The 16,253-nt window shown below is 46.0% G+C and overlaps 1 protein-coding gene across 4 annotated transcripts in view; it reads right to left on the bottom strand.

Annotated features, from left to right (window-relative positions):
• LOC144938460 (CUB and sushi domain-containing protein 3-like) overlaps positions 1–16,253 on the bottom strand; it is a 683,443-nt gene that overhangs the window by 81,413 nt on the left and 585,777 nt on the right. For all 4 annotated transcript variants that reach the window (XM_078866283.1, XM_078866284.1, XM_078866285.1 and 1 more), the window contains 5 exons: positions 13,838–14,026; positions 10,681–10,866; positions 8,054–8,248; positions 4,646–4,819; positions 2,166–2,339 (listed from right to left, as the gene is read on the bottom strand). In XM_078866283.1, the coding sequence (XP_078722409.1) occupies positions 2,166–2,339; positions 4,646–4,819; positions 8,054–8,248; positions 10,681–10,866; positions 13,838–14,026 (918 nt within the window). The remainder of the gene's footprint in view (positions 1–2,165; positions 2,340–4,645; positions 4,820–8,053; positions 8,249–10,680; positions 10,867–13,837; positions 14,027–16,253) is intronic.

The raw sequence follows: 16,253 nt of genomic DNA, 5'->3' as shown, positions 1-16,253 counted from the left end.
GATTTTTGTCGAAATGAAATTTCTCGTCTTTTATCTCGAAATGTCTCATCCATGAATGTGTCATTGCACCCGTGTTGCTAATTTAGGTAAAAGTGTTTCCATGCTCACACACATGGGATTTGGACGGTTTTAATCTCCAGTAAATGCATTAAGACCGCAATGTAAATTGCACATTACTATGGCAGTTGCAAGTCTATAGTTAGATGACTGCTGGTGACGACGTCGTACGGATTAAATTAATCCAGGAGGAAAAGTGGCCTCCTAAAGCATCAACCTGTCGACGATATATTGGGGCCTATTGTGATTTGAACATCTAACTGTAATGATTAAATAACAGTTACAATTTAAATAACTTTGAAAGTATACTTCTAGATGAAAGCCATACCATAGAGACAACGTAACACATTCGTCAATAACAATGTGGCCTTAAAAATGAACATTTTAAATAGGTGACGTTTTGGGAAATGGCCCTTCATTGAACATAAATAGAGATGCCACAGAGACAGTGGATGATAAGAGTTTGAGACTGCACTCTCTACAGTGGCACCTGATGAGAATTACACACTATTTTACAATTTTTTATTTTACCAGATGAGGCGCACTGAGCTATATAGCTATTTTTCAAAAGCGACCTGGCTATCACACATGATAGCTGAACGAAGTTGCTCATCAAGTGGAAATTTATAGCAGCCAAATACTTTCAACGCATGTTTCCAAATGTGGAGGGAAAAAGCGGAGGACCCGGAGAAACATCCATGCGGTCACGGTGAGAACATGCAAACTCCAAATATACAGGTGTCAGGATCGGTATTGAACTCAGGACCTCCTGCATAACAGGCGAGTTAGTTAACACCTTGCCACGGTGGCACCCTTACTTCACCACGGTGCTAAGTGGTAGAATAGGAGCCCTCAGGAACAGTTTGGATGTCACTCGCCACTCACATTAATTGTGGCCGGGAAATAAATTCCGGTCTCTTCTTACTAATTAGCATACGTAATTATCTGATATTTAGTTAGGTCAGGATTATTCTGTGACCAATGTTACACATAGCATCTTGTCACCATTAACTACACAGTGATAGGGCAATTAGACATTGCTACCAGGAAAATGTGAAATAATTGCCCAGGCATTACCATGGTTCAACCTTGGAAGAACAGAAATATTTTAATGAATAAAAAAAAGTTGACATCATTACATTTAAATATTTTCTCAATTAATCACTGTGTTATACCTCCAGCTTTGTAACATTGCAAAAATAAGTGTCAGTACACAGTCATAGTGCACTATTGAGTGATAGACACAACAGTCGTGAGTCTGCACCCCCCTTTACCATGAGTAAAAGAGCATGAGGAGCCTTCATCTAGCAGTATAGCAGTAGAATTACTAATATTATCAAGTCGACAGCACAATGGTTCATACAATTCCTCAGTGAGGACTACCCGAATCCAAGAATAAAAAATGTGCCTCATAAAGCATACGTGCAGGTGCACGCTATGGCTGTACACTTTCTTGTCTACATCATGAACCAACAGCAGGAGCGAGAGGTCACCGTGGCCAATGCTTGTCGATGCCACCACAAACCTGCCATCGCTTCCTTCTGCCAGATCCTACAGCTATTCATGAAGCTGACACCTGAACCACCAACGCCTGTCCCTTACAGTCGCATCACCACAGACGGGCATTCTAGTCTCCTCTCTCGGCCACCTGCCCTCCTCTAACCTGCACGTGTGTCTTGCCCATCGCAACCTTCGCAACCAAATCCGTCACAGGCACATTTGTAAAACATAATTTAAATCATAATTTTAAATTGTACGTATGCATGTATGTCGACACACTGTCGTAGACAGCTATGAAATGACATCACGAGCGCGTGCGAGTTATACATTCTCACGGAATAAATGACGCAGCGCGAGGGTTACAGCGCTCCACTCGTGATCAATCGTAATGTTGTGAGTTCACACACCATAGGGATTGTGCAATTTCTTACCATGGCTTTGGGCTGCCAACATTGGTGAACACCACTACTGCCCCTCGCCCCATTGCGTGTGGAGACACTGACCTTGGTTTTCGTGGCGATGGGTTCCACAATACGAGGAGCAGACACAATTGTTTTTTGCATTAGCATGGTAGGGGGGGGGAAGTGCAGACTGGCACTGCCACTTACGCACGCAAGCTGGGAAGTGCCCGGACCACTTGTGGTCCTGCTGGCAAATGCGCACGGATGAGCCCACGAGCCGGAAGCCCGGGTTGCACTGGTAAAGCACCGTGTCACGATAGCCGTAGCTCTCGCCGATCACCTGGCCATTCACGATTGGCTCCGGCGCGCCGCAGTGGCCCGCTGCGACGACAACAAAAGGGACGTCATCGCAATCGACGGAAGTCGTGAAGCATGTTTGTGTGTGTGTAAGTTTTACTGCTTTCGCACCGTACGTAGCCAACCATGCTAATCAGAGGTGCAGGGGAAGGGCAACAAACTAAACACAATCCCGCAAGAGACTTGCCAAATAACTCGTCTTTAGTGGCCACTCACCTACGCTGGGTGCAGCAGTGGTGCTGGCCTATTGGGGGTCCTAAGCAAAGCTCATTTTTGAGGGGCCCCCTTTTCAATTCATTAACTCCCAGTGAGGTGACAGAGAGTGCTGAGACAACAGAGATATATATATATATAAATGATATAACAAAGGGCATGCAGACCACAGAGATGCATTGAGACGAGACAAGAGAAGCAGATGAGAGACATGTAGAGATGAAAGGTGAGAGACATGCAAACAGAATCAGACCAAACTCTGTTCTTTAGACTGGATGAATCCGATGAGCTATGAAGCTCTTTTTCACAGACGTCCACAACAAATGACATAGATATATAGATGAGAGAAGACCGTGGACAGCGTACAGATGGAGTGAAATAAGATACGTAGGATGGAGACGTAGTGATAAATGGTGCGATAACATGAATATTTGATGCACGTCACCGATGCAGTATCTGGTGCATACCTACTTTTTGCGTTACAATTCGAGGCCCTTGAGTTGCTTGGGACTCTAAACGTTAGATGTTCTCATACCTAAGGCCACCACTAGCTGAGCATCATGGACTACCCAGCATTAATTAGAATATTCATTATGGTGAGATAAAAAAAACCTCAAAATCAAAGTTGGGCGCTCCATCAAGGTGCTCTAGTAAAGTAATTGCGTCCGCGTTGCACACCGGTGTGACGAGACACACGCTGCTTGAAGACAGCTTTTGAGGTTAATGTTCTCATTTGGACTTTTGAAACCTGAGCAAGAGAGCAGCAGACGCACAGTCGAGGTATGGTTCCACAAGATTTAGTATTCTTATATGAGTTGTCATCTTTCAATCCACTTGTCAAGTGCTTATGTCAGAACATGCTGGGCTGAAAGGACAAAGGAGGTGGTAAGATGTAAATTTCCTTCCAAATGCACGACTACTGAATAAATGAAACCCCTGCTCACAGAGACTACAGAGCGCCGACTGACACAACAAGAGGAGGGTGGCAGCCATTTCCTCCGGCAAGCCAAAATTCAGCGGTGGGAATTCCAAATTCCAGGACTGCCATGGCAAGGTCTACCCTCGCCATTCGATGACCCCCCACTGTTGATGTCTCACAAAATGGTTCTCGCCCATCCGACCAGGGCTGCACTGTGGCTCGAGCATGGAAGGCCGGTGCTTCGCTCGACCGCACGACACCAATTGGATGGTCTGCGAGATCAAATCCCTTGGTCGGATCCAACTCATTGCTCCCTTCCGCGTCAATGGAGTTCGTTCGCGGCAGTTTGTGAGAAGTGGCGGTGGTCGCCTACTTGTATGGCGAGATTGACCCCACGGTGGGATAGTTGCTATTTCCAACACTGTGCAAGTTGTACTTTTGAGTAAATTTGACATGACACAACCAAATATTTATCTCGCAGAGATTGGATTGCTACCTCCGAGGTACAGAAAATTGGAATATATAACGGGAACAAGAATATCTCACAATGCCGGAAGAGGGGAGAACCACACGTCTAGGTGTCATTCTTCAAAGTAATCATTCTGAAATGTAAACATTTCCCAGGGCGACCACACCTCAAAGATAATAAATTATTTAGCGATGCTGCTGCTGCTGCGCTGGCAGTGGTGCACAAGCACAATTAACAAATGAACTCAACGCATCAGTCAATAACACTGTCCTGAACAGGAAACAATGTATACATTTCATATAAAATATATAATAAGCGATATTTCGGACAATAATGGGCCATTGTCCCAAAATATCACCGACTAAATATTTGGTTTCTCCTAAGGCCATGGTGTTATCGTATGTGTGTTGAACTTCTTTCGCAGCGTACGCAGCACCTCCGATTAGCACAGCTCACTACGCACGGTGCGAAAGAAGTAAAATATACATATACACACAATCGCGATAATTGGAGATGTGTTGAGCGTTCCTCAAAACGAGCCACAATCTTGGGAAAACAAAGACAAGTGGTAACCCAAAGCGCGGCGCCGTCTCCGCGTCACCAACCGCACGGGCAGCTGCGTGCAGTCGCAAGGCCGGGGGGCAGCGACCGGCCGGCCGGCCGGCACACGAGAAAGGGCGAGGCCCCCCACCCCACCACCACTCTCTCCCGTCGTCAGGCGCTCATTACCGATGCACGAGGCGTCCACGCCACTCCAGAGGCCGCTGGCGAGGCACTCACGCCCGGGCGAGCCCACCAGCGTGAAGGCCGAGTTGCACGTGAAAATGGCCGTGGAGCCAAACCAGGTCTGGGTGCCGATTTTTTTTCCGTTGGGAGGCGTCGGCAGCTCGCCGCACGATATTACTGCGTTCAGGGGAAGGCGACAGTGGGAGAAGAAAAAAGACAAGAGCTGGAGCGGACGGGGGGGGGGGGACGTGTAACGTTGCGTCGCTTCGTGTCGAGTGCGTTAGTGAAGTACGCTCGACCGTTTTGGGAGTACGCGTTAAAGGGCCCCCCGGTTCTTTGCGCGCCGGTTGAGTGACCTAAGGAGGCTCACAGTAGCCGTGTGAGAGCTGTGAGCCCGGCATTGCCGAGGGGCTCCTGCATTGATTTGTGCACTGTGCTCTGATCCCAGTTACCCGAGTTCGATTTCCAGTAATGAAAAACAGCAGCGGCACGTGGTTATCAGATCCTGTTGTAGACCTACAACTAAGTCCGCCTCGCCTTAAATTAGTAGCGGTGCGGTGTGTGAATAGCAGCATTGAGAGACAAAGGTGGCCGGGAATAGTGCTGGCCACACAATACAGTTGCCCCTACGCAAGGATCTTTGTCTTCATGTGTATGCACACGAAAAGACAATTATGGGGAGTAAATGCATTACTGCAATCAGATTGATGAATACAGGAAATGGTCATCTGTTACTTAGCGTCGGACTGGGTGATTATTTACGATTGATTAAGTCATTGGTTTTAATTTGAAGTGATTCAACAACCAAAAAACGTTAACATTTTGTAAACGATGGTGCGACCGGTTTGGGTGACAATGAGGACGGCGGTGGCAAACGCATCGGGCAGAAGCGCCTAAAATAATACCACGGGTGTTGTTATCTTTGAGAATAAGTCAACCGAATGAATGTGTATTTAAAGAATATAATCCGAGAAGTAATCAAGCGAACAAATTTCATTACTTAGAAGAAAAAACCCAAATTTCGCATGATATTGAATTAATTAATCATAAAACAATTATATAAAAAATCGTGCTTCGAAAACTGCACGTGCATGTATTCAGTGTATAATTAGATTTATATATGTGATGTGCATATTCATACGTATGTATGTACAACTATTCATGTACTTACACGTTAGCATATGCCATACACAGTGCATAACGGTTTCTCCCGAAACTAAAGCAAAAGCGTGCCGTTTATCCTTACAACAATAATACACAGAAGTGAGTGACGGGGGGGGGGGTTAGTGTCCTTCATTGGGGAGCCCATGAATGGCTTTAATGGATAAAGACATCAGAATACCAATCACAGCCATCAATCTCGAACGAAGCCGCATGGCTGTGATAACACTCCGCAACAAAAAAAAAACCACTGCACTGCCTGCAATTGCAGCCCTGAATCTTAATTTCTTCACGGTGGCCCTTTCGCCGTTGAATGCAAGTCGGATTTTACGCGGCGTCTAAAAAAGAACCGCATCTGAAGGCGCTGCACGGGAACAGTGGTCATGATTCATTCCACAGAGAGGCAGAGAGAGGGGGTGAGGGGGTGAGGGGTGGCTGCCAGTCATGAACTTGAACATGGGGAGCCCCCCCCCCCCCATAGGACAGATAACTGCAGGAAGGGATTCCCAGACTAAGGGTGGGGGGAGAAGCAGAGGGGAACGAGCACCAAGTTAAACGCGTTTAATTTTGCAGCCTTTTACGCAGATTAAGGTGGTGAGCCAGTTGCATGTATCACAGTGTGGCTAGGGATGACAGTCGGCTTGATAGTCTTAACAATGTAAGCTCAAACTTAAAGTGTCTTTAACGCTCACGTCAGCATGCAATAATTCTCATCTGAACTAAACAATTTTTATATGACCTGGTAAGGTCCACCGAGCTATGTAGCTCTTTTTCAGAAGTAACCTGGCAATAAATGATAGCTTAACGAAGTGGCTAATCATTTCTAGCAGCCAAATACTTTAAACACGTGATTCTACATGTGCAGGGAAAAACCGGAGGACCCAGAGAAAAATCAACGCGACCACGGGGAGGACACACAAACTCCCAATGTCAGTCGGAATCGAACCAACAATCTCCTGCATACCAGGCAAGAGAGTTAACATCTCACCACCGCAGCACCCAGACATCTGCATTGGCGACCCCAAGTGAATGGGCTCAGTGTTGGCTGAAGACAACCACCGTTGACCTACCACAAATGTGTACATGTAATAGAAATCCTGACGGAGTGATGGGCTGAGTCAACCCATGATTGTCAGTCATTTGTCTCCAGGTAGCTTCTCAAAAAAGAGCTATATAACTCAGTGGGTCTTACCTGGCAGAAAAAAATGTTTGTCTTAGATTCACATGTTTTGAAGGATATTACAGGTAGTCCTCTACTTACGATGGAGATGCGTTACGATGACCCCATCGTAAGTCGAAAATATCGTAAGTCGAAAATGGCCTAGTCTACCCAGGAGTCTTAAAGAATGGTGATAATTTAGCAAAACAGAGCAATTTACAGTACCGTACTGTATAAACTATATACTGTATGTATTTATTAATTACAATACTGTATTGCACAGTAAAATGTAAAATAAAAAAAAACAAGGTCAATTCTTAGCCTACCTATATGAACTGCAATTTAACAGAAAGTTTTTTCAGAAAACAATTCTATCTGCTATAAAAGCTTTTAACATGCATTGGACGTATCGTATCGTGGTAGCCTTAAAATGAAATCGCTGAAGCTACATATCATACAAGCATTGAACGTATCATAACGTATCATATTGTACTGTACTCACCAAGATTCTGTCCGTCGTCTGCATACTTGAACGTTGTTAGGTTGTTGATGGCAATTTTTTCGTATCGCTATCGCCATCGTAAGATCGAAATATCGTAAGTCGGACCATCGTAACTCAGGGACTACCTGTGTACGTACGATTGCAACAGCCCATGTTGGCAGGTACGTCTACACTGACCCATGCGGTGATTTCTCCTGTGTCATTAAAATGAGATGTCAACAGTGATTGTCACGTAGGGATGCCGGCTTCCATCATGCAAATGTGAACTGCCACCAGTGGCTCAAGGCCACCAAGGGAGATGAGGACTGCCGCATTCATCAATCGAGCAGAGGTGCTGAGATTTACTTGACTCTTTTAATCTTCACGCGGCAACTTTAGGCTCCAGTCGATTAAGTGAGATGGGCACGCACATTTTGCAAACGTAAATCATTGGCGATGCGTTCGTGGCATGGGGTACACACTCACGGTAATTACAACCCCACTGTGGCTGCAATATGCTGCCCTCCTTTACATTTTAATAAGCACAGGCGAGTGACACTCCACGACGCTGACAGGCAAGCGGCGTGATCAAGGAAGGGGCAGCACTTACTTTCGCAGTACGGCCTGTCGTTGTCCCAGTTCCAGGACCCATTCATTCCACAGGTGATGACTCTGGGTCCCTTCAGGTGGTATCCGGCTTTGCAGGTGAACAGGATTTGTGTCCCGTAGGAATTCCTGCTCTCGCCCAAATATCTCCACTCTCCATTCTTGAGAGAAAAGCTGTCGAGCCTTTGGCACATTGTCACTGTAACGGGAGAAGGGGGGGGGGTAGATGATTAGCACACACTCGTGTTAGTCGTGCACCTCGGAGATAAACCATGCCATTTGAGGCAGACGGGGTCAATGAATGTGACTCGGAACAAGGTGGTTACGTAACAGGCCAAACTGTGCTGATGAGGATTACCTAAGTTGAACCCGGTCTAGGGTTTCTCTCGTTGACATAAAGCTACCGGAACACAGCCCCAGCTGTATCATGGGTACACCGCAGTAAGATGACCCGCCCATACTGGACATCAATGAAAAAAGAGCATCATAGCTCATCAAATTCCTGCAGTCTAAATAACGATTATGATTGTGATAGTTGATCGACAGGTCGCGTGTAGTGGAGTAAAGTACGGACCGCTCCCATCTCTTCTTCCAAGAGGTCTGGCAGGGAAGAGCAGGCCAAATATCCCCCCTAGAGAGGCTTTCTCAGGGTGTCCTTTAGAGGGAGGCATTGATTTAGAAAGAAACACCATTGGCCGTTGCATAACTGGCAATTAATAATTTCATGTTGGCCACGAGTTACAAAAATTCAGCTCAGGGATGCCGCCGTCGAAGAGAGCTCGACTCACATTCAGAAGGTTGTGAGTTCAAATCCTGGTTGTGGGTTGACTGCCCATCATCACTCAGGTTTGGATCAAGTGAGCAACACTCACGATTCATAACGTTTCTTTTTAGTAAAAATCGTGCAGGTAAAACGTCTATAATCCTGCACCATCCAACGCGGGCAAAGAGTGCCACTTGATTTGGTTTTTCAGCAATGTTGAAAAGGTTAGAAAAATGTTGACAACTTTGTATGACGTTTTCGATCGAGATTACAACCAGCGTCATCAGGTGTGAGCAAAAGTTCAGCTATCACGTGAGATCCAACCCATTGGAGACTGATCATGAATAATATCGGTGATGAGAGCCTGCGAATAAAATTAAGTCACAAATATTTTGGGAATAAAACTATTCAACCATAGAGGCAATGGTTTTTAGTGAGCACCTATTAAGGCCCCATTAGCTTTGTAACCGTAATAGATATTTTACGCATTTTAAGGCTGGGTCACACTAGCAGAGGCTCGAGATCAGGGGTCCCCAATCCCCAGGCCGCGGACCGATACCGGTCTGTGGCCTGTTAGGAACCGGGCCGCACAGCAGGAGGTGAGAGCGGTGAGTCCGCGTGCGGCCCGCCCCCATTATTTTATTTACCACTTCCATCCACGCTTCTTTCCCGCACTGTGCACTTGTCTCAGTCACGGTTTTGGTAAGCCCACAAGCTAACCCCTAGCCAAAATGAGTAAAAAACAACGTCGCTGGAGAGCTTCTTTGAAAAGGGGGAAAGACCCAATGTCTTCCACGAAACCGGTCCCTGGTGCCAAAAAGGTTGGGGACCGCTGCCCTAGATAGATGCAGATACCACTGTCCACCGATTATGTGCATGACTGGAGATTAACCCCAAGTGGCTGGGCTCGTAGCGCAGTGCCTGAGCCAATGCGTCACTGCCACTCGAGATACTGAAGCACACAATCACAACACATTAGGATTGGCACCTGTCAATTCTTTCCCAGCACATTAAAATTTCAGTTTTTTTGTCAGTTGCTTATGAGTAATACACCAGTTTAACACGTAGGCTTTCGTGACCAATATCATCCAAAATGCAGTTTTTTTGGGTTAGATCGCGTAAATATATAAATGTTTCGTTAAATCCGCCACCACCCGACACAGCCAATTAGTTAAGTTTGTCACGTAAACAGAACATGCCAATTCATTACTAGTACAACACACCAGTGTGTTGGGGAGCAAAGCCACAACATTTACAATCTGAGTACGACGTGTCGCTAGTAATTACAAATATCTTCATTGGGTGGTGGCAGGTTTAACGACACGTTTATATATTTATGCAATCTAACTCAAAAATCCTGTATTATGGAGTAAAGCACCACTAAGGCCGATGCATTTCGTCTTCTATTACTGTGAGATAATCTTATTCCCAGAAAATGTTCCAGTTGCTTTTGTACCTTGGAGGTGGGCAAGCTTCAACGCACACACTCAACCGCATGCACAGCTGTACACACGAGTTGACGAGGGGGGTGGTCTCGTGGCTGGCTTTAGTTTAGATTATATTAGTGCTATAAACGTCCAAAGGATGGGGCAATTTGTTGGGCTATCATTTATGGCGAGGTCGCTTCTGAAAAATAAATTAATACCTCAGTGGGCTTTGCCTGGTATGATGGGGATGGTTTAGTTTCATTTGTATGTCTTTGGGTGATTTGTTTACCTTTCTTGTACTTTGCGCTATCATGTTTTTGTACTGATTGTAGCTGTAACATTCTTTCTCACCCCGACTGGACATCAGTTAAAAATAGCTTAATAGCTCATGGCATTCTTCCAGTATGAATACATATTCTGATTCTGATTAGTGCATCACACCTCTGCAGCTCGGAGGCTGGTTCAAGTTGCTCCACTTGCCCGAGCTCTGGCACACAGCGAACGCCGTTTCACCTGGAGCCAGGCTGTAGCCCGGTCGGCATCGGTACTCCACGCGAGCGCCAACCACCAGCTCACGGCCCACCACTGTGCCATCTGCTGGGGGCCGTGGCACCCTGCATGAAATGGCTGCAACCCGGGAAATGAACGACAAACGACGGCAAATTCAAAAAGTTCCACTCCTTCATCATCTACACCACGACTTTTAGTAATAATAACCACACTCTTTATCTCAACCACTACCACAACACCTTGCTGATCTCGTCAAGGAGCATAAACCATCACGCGAGCTCCGGTCATCCTCGCAACGGATTTTGGCTGGCCATTGAACAAAGACGGCCAATGCGTCGCGCGCTTTCAGATGCGCTTCCGTGGCCGTCTGGAACGCCCTTTCTAACGATGTTATGAAGCCAATGGCAGCTTTACACTTTTAAATCTAGATTGAAAACGAATTTCTTGAGAACTGCATTTTGTGTTTTCGTTTTTTGTCCTTCCCCCCGCGTCTCCATTTAGCACGGTTGACGAAAGAAGTTCAACATACATACATGCATATTATAGGATAAGATCGTTCTGCAGGAGTGCTGTGAGGGTGTGGAGACATTGCACGTGGGGCAGTAAATATAAGGCAAATGTGCAGCCCTGCAGTTGCTCGCTCATGCCATGGCTTATGGAAGGGCCTCCACTAGAGGGAGCTCTTGAGAGTCAAACTCTTGAAAGCTCCCTCAAGCTTAGTGGTCTTCATTGCAAGGCCCCGTGGGCCATTGGCGGCCCCCTGTTGCCTTTTAGTGCGGGCCCCTGACGTGCGCCACCGCGCCCCCTACAATGCACAAATGTGAAACACATCCCCCCATCATCATTATCGTGTTGCTGTAAAAACCCACAATGGTTTCAAATGTGTGCCGGCCCTCGCACTGATGATGTCTTATTGGCTAAAGTGCCCCCCCCCCTGCCTCTGAAAATTCGTAAAGAACACTAAAGCCCAATACAAGTTATGAATTAATAAAAGCGTGATTTGGATTAAGCATGATGTGCTAATAATCATTGTACCAATACATACCACGTTATTTTCCCACGTACCATTGGTTATATTGGCTATCAAGTGCAACAAATTTGCACACGATAAAAAAAACTACTCAAAGCCAAGTTATATAATAACTTGAGGAAAATATACATGCAAATTAACACAGCACATAAATCATCCCAATATCGAAGTAACTATCATGAATTGCTCACCTCTTCTCTACAAGTACAAATACGTAAAACAAGAATGTTGTGAAATGGAAGAGCCGCATGCGCACGTTAATTTATGCAGACTGAGCGGGCCTCTCAGTGCTCTGTCCCCCGGGCCATGCCCCCAAAATCACAATCCCGCACAGTCGCAGGAACTCTGTCATCACTGGATCCACTCACGCACCACAGCCCACATTTGGACATCCAACAATCGTGGCAAGGGAAGTGGTGGAATGGGCGAGTTTTTGTCGGGAATCGGCTGCATACAATTTACAAAAAATATATATATTTTTTTTATATTCCAATTTTGAATGAAAATCGTGTTGATAAAAAAGTGGCCGAGTGAAGACAAAATAATTTCACGAGAGTAGAGGAATGCCTTTCTCAGGGAAGACCGCTTGGAGAAGCGTTACGCTACTTTTGGTCAAACACATCATAGCATATTTAAAATATATCAACACAACTGCTTACATACTTTCGATTTTACTTTCAACAAAATAACTTTAAATTCGCAAGTAAACTTAAGCCTTGATGAGAACAAACTCTAAACCATTATTATAAGAGAGTCTTTAATAATTCCAAGGTCAGGGTTAATGGGAAAATTTCTCTGTACGCCGAAACGTAAAACAGATCGCATACCGAATTTTTCTCACCATGATGCAAATCTAATTAATATTAAAAGCTAATTAAGCACATAATCAGCTTTGTAAATATTATATTACTCAGCATATTAGGAACGCGACAATGATGCATTGCTTCATGGCATTTCACGTTGCTTGAGAAATAATTACTTCTCAAATATGAAACTCTGATAGAGAATGCAGGGAGATGAATGCTCTAAATAAATCTAACAGACAGCTCATGAACTGGAGGGATTTAAACAAGACATGGTACAACACAGATTAACAATTAGCTGTTGAGCTACGGCTGTAAATGAAAGTGAAAATGTCAAATCTCTCTCTGCTCACATGAGCACAGGTACAGCACTCATATCTATTGGTATCTCATAACCAGAAGTGGAAATGCCACATTCCTATGAGAGGTTGGTAGAGTTTTCCAGATGGAAACTGTTGACAGTCCACTAAATAGCACCTATTTTATTGACCCAGGAGGGAGGATTGGCCCAGTCGGCTGCAAACCGGTATTGAAATTGCAATCATTCGATTGTGAGTAACAATGCATTCCTGTATTAAACCACTTGAAGTTAGTTCGGGCTGGCAAAGTGATGCAGAAGTCAGAGCACTGACGCTTGTGATAAACCGGGTCATCAAATTGTAGAATCTTGATGGTTAGAGCTCGGCCACAAAATGGCTGCACAAATATTAAAATATTAGATTTTCACCGAATTTGTATTTCACTATCATACACAGTATGATAGGAGAAACTGCGACCCCGACTGTGGATTTTTTGGGAACGGTTCCTGTGGAAACTCTTCTGCGTCATTCTATGAAACACAGGGCGCACTGCTCTGCGACATGTCTCAATGGAGGATCCCTTTGTCTCATGACGTTGTTGATACCGACAATTGGAATAGGTTAGAACAAGTTGAAACAAAAGATATTCTCATAAAAAGGTCCAAATTCATTGAACAGTTTTCATACTTGCGGGTCAACACCATGGGTAAATCGAACAAACCAATGAGGTAGGTCGGTTAGGGTGCGTGAACTCCGGCACTTTCTATCCAATCATTAAAAAAAATTATAATCTATATCTAAACAAATGAAAACAAAAATGTTGGAAAAAAAATCACAGTTCAATGTCCCCCTGCACGTCCATATTTTGCATGCGCATTACACTTACATGGAACGGCCAACCGCGATCCAAACGAGTCGCGCGTTGACTTCTGGAGCGCACCTCGCCCATCACTTACCCTGACACGCAGGCACCGGCGCGTCCCACAGGTGCCAGCCGGCTGGCGATCGGCGACAGGTGGCGGCACTTTGGCCAATCATGCGGTACCCAGGGTGGCAGGCCCAGCGCACGACGGCGCCCGCATGTCCCCCCGTCTGGCTCTGCACACTCCCTTGCCGCGGTGCAGCTGGTGTGCTGCAGTACGCAGCTAGTGCACACACACAAAGACAAAGATTCCCTGTATAGCCTGAACAGACTGTTGGGGCAAGTGCTATTAGCAAGTAGCACCTATGAAGGCCGGCACGGCACACGAGAGGGTGGGTGGCCAGCACCACGCCCGGCCGCCTTTGTCTCCCGAGAGGCGATGTTTACTACACACCGCACCAGGTACTCATTTGAGGCTGAGTCGACCTAGTGCACACACATACACACAAAGATCCCCCGTGTAGTCGTACAGAGCGCTGCAGCAAGGATTGTTATAGTAAGCGTCTATTGCAGCCGGCACGGCGCACAAAGCAGTAGTGTGGCCGGAAAACATCATCGGGACAGCTTTGTCCCCCCCCCAAGTCTACCACAGCAGGCACACATTTAAGGCTGAGCTGAGCTAGAGGAAGCCCAGAACCGTTTTAGACACCGCTCGTGAAATGATGGTCGCCGTGACAATGGGTCACTGAGATCGTAGCACAATTTGTGAACTGCTTTGCCCAACGTTCCACGCAATGCTAACCCATCCAGCACAGTGATCAAAACAGACATGGATATGAAGAAATTATTTTAAACATTGCTTTGCGTGTCCCCTCGATATCCGCTGTCTATTGCTTGCTGGAGTATATAAGCCTGCTGACGGCAGTGTCGGGTGGCGTGAGGGAATAGACGCGTGACAGAAATGAGAATGAAGCTTCACAAAATCCCTACACACCCGACTGTTTAACGGCTCACAGCTCACCAGGGAAACTTAAATGTTCTAGCTCTGCTATGTCATTTTTAAAGCATGTCTCCCACGTGGCGGGTAAAATTAAAATCATGCCCCACTTCCGAGTGAGTTTTATGCACTAATGTGAAACGCCTACAGATTTCGGTGTAAGAAACGTATTAGAATAACTAGGTTAACTAAAATGATTAGGTCAAAAGGCAGTGTTCGCTCATACAAAACAATCTTTTCTGCACATTAGCCTGAGCCAGAACAGAAATGTCACGTTCTTTTAGGCTGCGACCAGTCTTTCCTCATGACAACCAGTGCTATTTTGCTAAATCATAAATATGCAATTTTGCTCGAAGTACCTCAAGGTATTGCATGGCGGTAACAAGATACTTCAGGTAACTTATTCTTGTTATTTAAACATTGCATACTCGAGGTAAAACATCCGTACCTCTAAATGCCTTAGAAGAAATAAAAGAAAATAACTGGAAAGTCCACGAGCATAGATTTACACACTTGATTTACTATCAGCGTCGCATACATTTAAGAACATACATAAAGGTGTGCATTGCATTTGTAGTGACATCGCCTGATGTCAACATGCTGGGTGCAGAGCCGGCCCTAGAGGGGTATGGCGTGCGGTGTAGCGACATCGCGGATACCACAGTGGTGTGGGTGCAGTACCGGCCCTAGAGGGGCCCGGTGAGCGCTGAATGATAGCGCTGGATGGCACCACGCTTTGCGTGCAGTGCCAACCCTACAGGACAGGGTGTGTGAGTGGCGGCCGAAGGATGAGGTTACTCGAGGCCATGGCACTCTGGTTGACCTGAGAAGACACGTGACCAGGTAAGTCTACAAAGGGGCCCCAAGTGGGGGCTAGGGGTGGTCACGTGGTTGGGACCCAGATCCTTCCCGAGGAGTCTGGAAGGTGGACGTGGCCAAGGGCGGAGCCAGCCACGCCACAGAGAATATAAGCCGGGTCCCGAGAGGGACCAGGGTTGTTGTTCATCCTGGAAGAAACCTTCGTCTACGTTCTCCGTTGACCGAGTCTCCAACACGTGGACCTGGGACAAAGCTGTTGGTCCCGGTCCATAGTAGCAGTTACGTTGTAATTAGTGTAGTTAGCCTGGTGGTCACCACCATAGGTTGCTATTCTGTTAAGGGGAAAGTTACCCCGTGTGTTGGAACTGAATACATGTTTTGCCTCAAAGTCTACATCTGCGACTCAGTTGAATCCATTACACATTTCCAAAAGGCTCTCAGCCTTATCCAGACAACCAGCTAAAAATAACTGAACATGTGGACAGTAAAAACAAAGACAACTGTATACCGGGTTTTCCCTCATTCATGACCCATCAACACAGTGCAGTCATGAACGTTCGTTGCTGTCGGTTGGGATGGCTCCGTTTGAGAAGTTCCCGACTCGTCGCGTTGGTGGGCTAAAGAAGCTGGTGGTCTGGATAAGACTGCCTAGCCTACCGTACGTGCAGTGATGCACACCTTTGTGTGTGTGTGT

Source organism: Lampetra fluviatilis, chromosome 22 (genome assembly GCF_964198595.1).
Source record: "Lampetra fluviatilis chromosome 22, kcLamFluv1.1, whole genome shotgun sequence".
Lineage (NCBI taxonomy): Eukaryota > Metazoa > Chordata > Hyperoartia > Petromyzontiformes > Petromyzontidae > Lampetra > Lampetra fluviatilis.
This window is presented reverse-complemented; position numbering and strand designations above follow the sequence as displayed.